Here is a 2,479-nt window from a genome sequence, read left to right as displayed (position 1 = left end):
CGTTAAGTGGGTACTTATCTCCTGGCCCATTACCCTATATAAAGAGATGAGGAGCAATCATTGTAACAGTTGATCATTGATTAAGAAAGATAGTCGCCTCCATACTTCCTTGTGTTCATCTACTTTTGCGAGTTCGACTAATTCGTCTACGACGCTCGCTCTCGCTCCGCAACCTCGGACCGGACTCGCCCGTGGAGTTGCGGAACACATTTTACCATAACACACAATCAATACAACGGTTGTGGTTCATTCACCATTAATCACATCAGCATTCTTCACATTGTCTTCCTTTCTGAGACAAGATGGTCTGCACGTAACAGATAATCGACATTCCAGGGTATTTTTTTTTCCTGAAATTTACTGTTCATAAGGTCCATCTGTGCTCGGGGTTAGAGTAACACTTTCCATCAACAAATCAGCTTTCGGCGAGCCTATTATTTGGAGACAAATAGTCAAAGGGCACAAATCTGAGACGATGTTGATCCAATGGTCAAAAATCCACTGAAGGTTGGGTTCTAACAGTTTTGATATAATTTCGTACTTTTTACTTCCCGTTCAAAATAAGTGTCGTGATTTTAGCTTAAATTTGAACGGAGGAAAACTCCTGCAGTCTTAACAATTGTACAATAGGAATTTGATAACGAAATTTTGTGGTTAAAACAGTTACAACAGGAATTAGCACGACGACTTCCCGACTGTTTACTACAAGTTTACAACAAGGCTTGCCCTGCTCCGATGAGGGAGAGGTGATGACGGCGGCGCGCCTTCGGCTCGCACTAGTGATTGTAGTCGTCGCTAGGTGATCTATGGACCTGGATGTAATTTTTTATTTCTGGTGTTCTTTGTACTATCTTGACACTCGATGAATAGATTAAAAGTTTTCTAAAAAAGGAAAAGATTAATTTTGAAGTCCGTGGTTATTGCTTAAGCTAACTGCTTCTTGAGGAAAGGCCTTCGAGGGCAAAACCAAGAGTATGGCCAGCAGCCATTCTCCTGCTTGTGCACCTCAGGGTAAGGTATATCGTCCACATCACCCGTCCCCAGATCAAACACGATTGCCCAATGCTTCCTGTAGTTGAGGAGGTTGTGCACCAGGTAGTAAACGCAGTTCCCCCTGATCGCAGGGTACTCCTTGGCAGACAGCGCAACGGCGTCGCCACGGCCGAGGAAGAGCGCGTAGCCCCCGAGGTCAGTCACCCTCTCACCGACCCGGAAGGGCCATTCAGCGGGCGTCCAAGCCGGCCTGTAGACTTCCATGAGCGACGGGCGGCGGCCGTGGAACAGCAGCACGAGCAGGAGCTCGCCGCGGCAGGCCACGACGTGCACCGCACGCACGCTGTCCTTCCAATACTTGCGGGTCGGCCACGACTCTCACGCCTGGTTAGGGCACATGCCAAAGCACCGGAGGAGCACGGGAGGGGACGCCGTGCCGAGCTTGAGATCGTAGATGGACAGGTTAAACATGCCGTCTATGCAGTATATGTTCCCCGCATGGAATTCGACGCTGTGGAGTTCCGCGCAAGGAACCTTGGCCGGGCCGCTCCAGGCGGCGTCCCCGGGCCGCCAGAAGAAGAGGATGTGCGCCGTGGGCCATCTGTGCTGGGTCGCGACGGCCACCCAGTGCGTCGACTCGAGCGGGTCGCCGGAGAGGAAGACCTGGACGACTGGACCCAGGCATGGAAGCGGGACCTCGGTGCCGGAGTGGGGCTCCCACAGCACGAGCCGCGTGGGGGACCGGACATCGTCCGCGAGGGCGAGCCAGCCGCGGGGCGTGCCGCAGCAGTACGGGAGGCCGGGTGGGGCCGCCTTGAAGTCAACGCCATGGACGCCGCGAGGGAGCAGGAGGGAGTACTCGCCGACTGGGCCCCGTCCGTCGGGGCCATGTCGGGCGGCGACGACCCACGGGCGGTAGGCGGACGGAGGAGAAATCGAGGCTCGCCAGTGGGCGCATACCTGGTGGGCGTGGAGCTGGTCGGCGTCGGCGATCAGGCGACCCGAGATCTCATTGAGAAGATCGGCGGGGAGGGAGGACCAGCCGGCGGCCATCGCAAAGCCTCTTTCCTCTCTGCTTCTCCGGGTTTCCAGCTGTTTTATGGTGGCACAGTAATAGTTTGATTCGGCTTCTAACTGGGCAAAAGGTGGTGCGTCGGATATGAACTCGATTAAGAATCCACTCAGAGTGCTTTTGAGCAGACTTTCACGGACTAATGTTTGGGTCTAACTAGGACACATATGATGTGCCTTAATTATTGGGTCTGAATAACTGCCACACGTGTGGCGTCGACGGAAACCCGCCCGCACGCCTCGTGTGGCATGGACGGGAACCGGCCCGCACGACCATGTCCGCGCGCACAAAAGCACGGCCCGCACGTCCGTTGTGTGCCAACCCCGCCCGCACTGCCCTGTCCGGGCCAGCCGACCCGCTGCCCGCACGACCCAGCAGCTCCCGGCCACCGATTCATCCCCTCTCTCGTCTGCC

The 2,479-nt window shown here is 55.2% G+C and overlaps 1 protein-coding gene across 1 annotated transcript; it reads right to left on the bottom strand.

Annotated features, from left to right (window-relative positions):
* Positions 1-1,371: 1,371 nt before the first annotated feature.
* Positions 1,372-2,046, bottom strand: LOC119305245. Its single transcript, XM_037581819.1, has one exon. The coding sequence runs from the start codon at positions 2,044-2,046 to the stop codon at positions 1,372-1,374; it is 675 nt and encodes a 224-aa protein (XP_037437716.1).
* Between the last annotated feature and the right edge of the window lie 433 nt (positions 2,047-2,479).

Source organism: Triticum dicoccoides, chromosome 1B (assembly GCF_002162155.2).
Source record: "Triticum dicoccoides isolate Atlit2015 ecotype Zavitan chromosome 1B, WEW_v2.0, whole genome shotgun sequence".
NCBI classification, from domain to species: domain Eukaryota; kingdom Viridiplantae; phylum Streptophyta; class Magnoliopsida; order Poales; family Poaceae; genus Triticum; species Triticum dicoccoides.
This window is presented reverse-complemented; position numbering and strand designations above follow the sequence as displayed.

Bases quoted from the DNA above. Each gene is read 5' to 3' on its own strand.
- LOC119305245 (XM_037581819.1), bottom strand. From the start codon at position 2,046: ATGGCCGCCGGCTGGTCCTCCCTCCCCGCCGATCTTCTCAATGAGATC.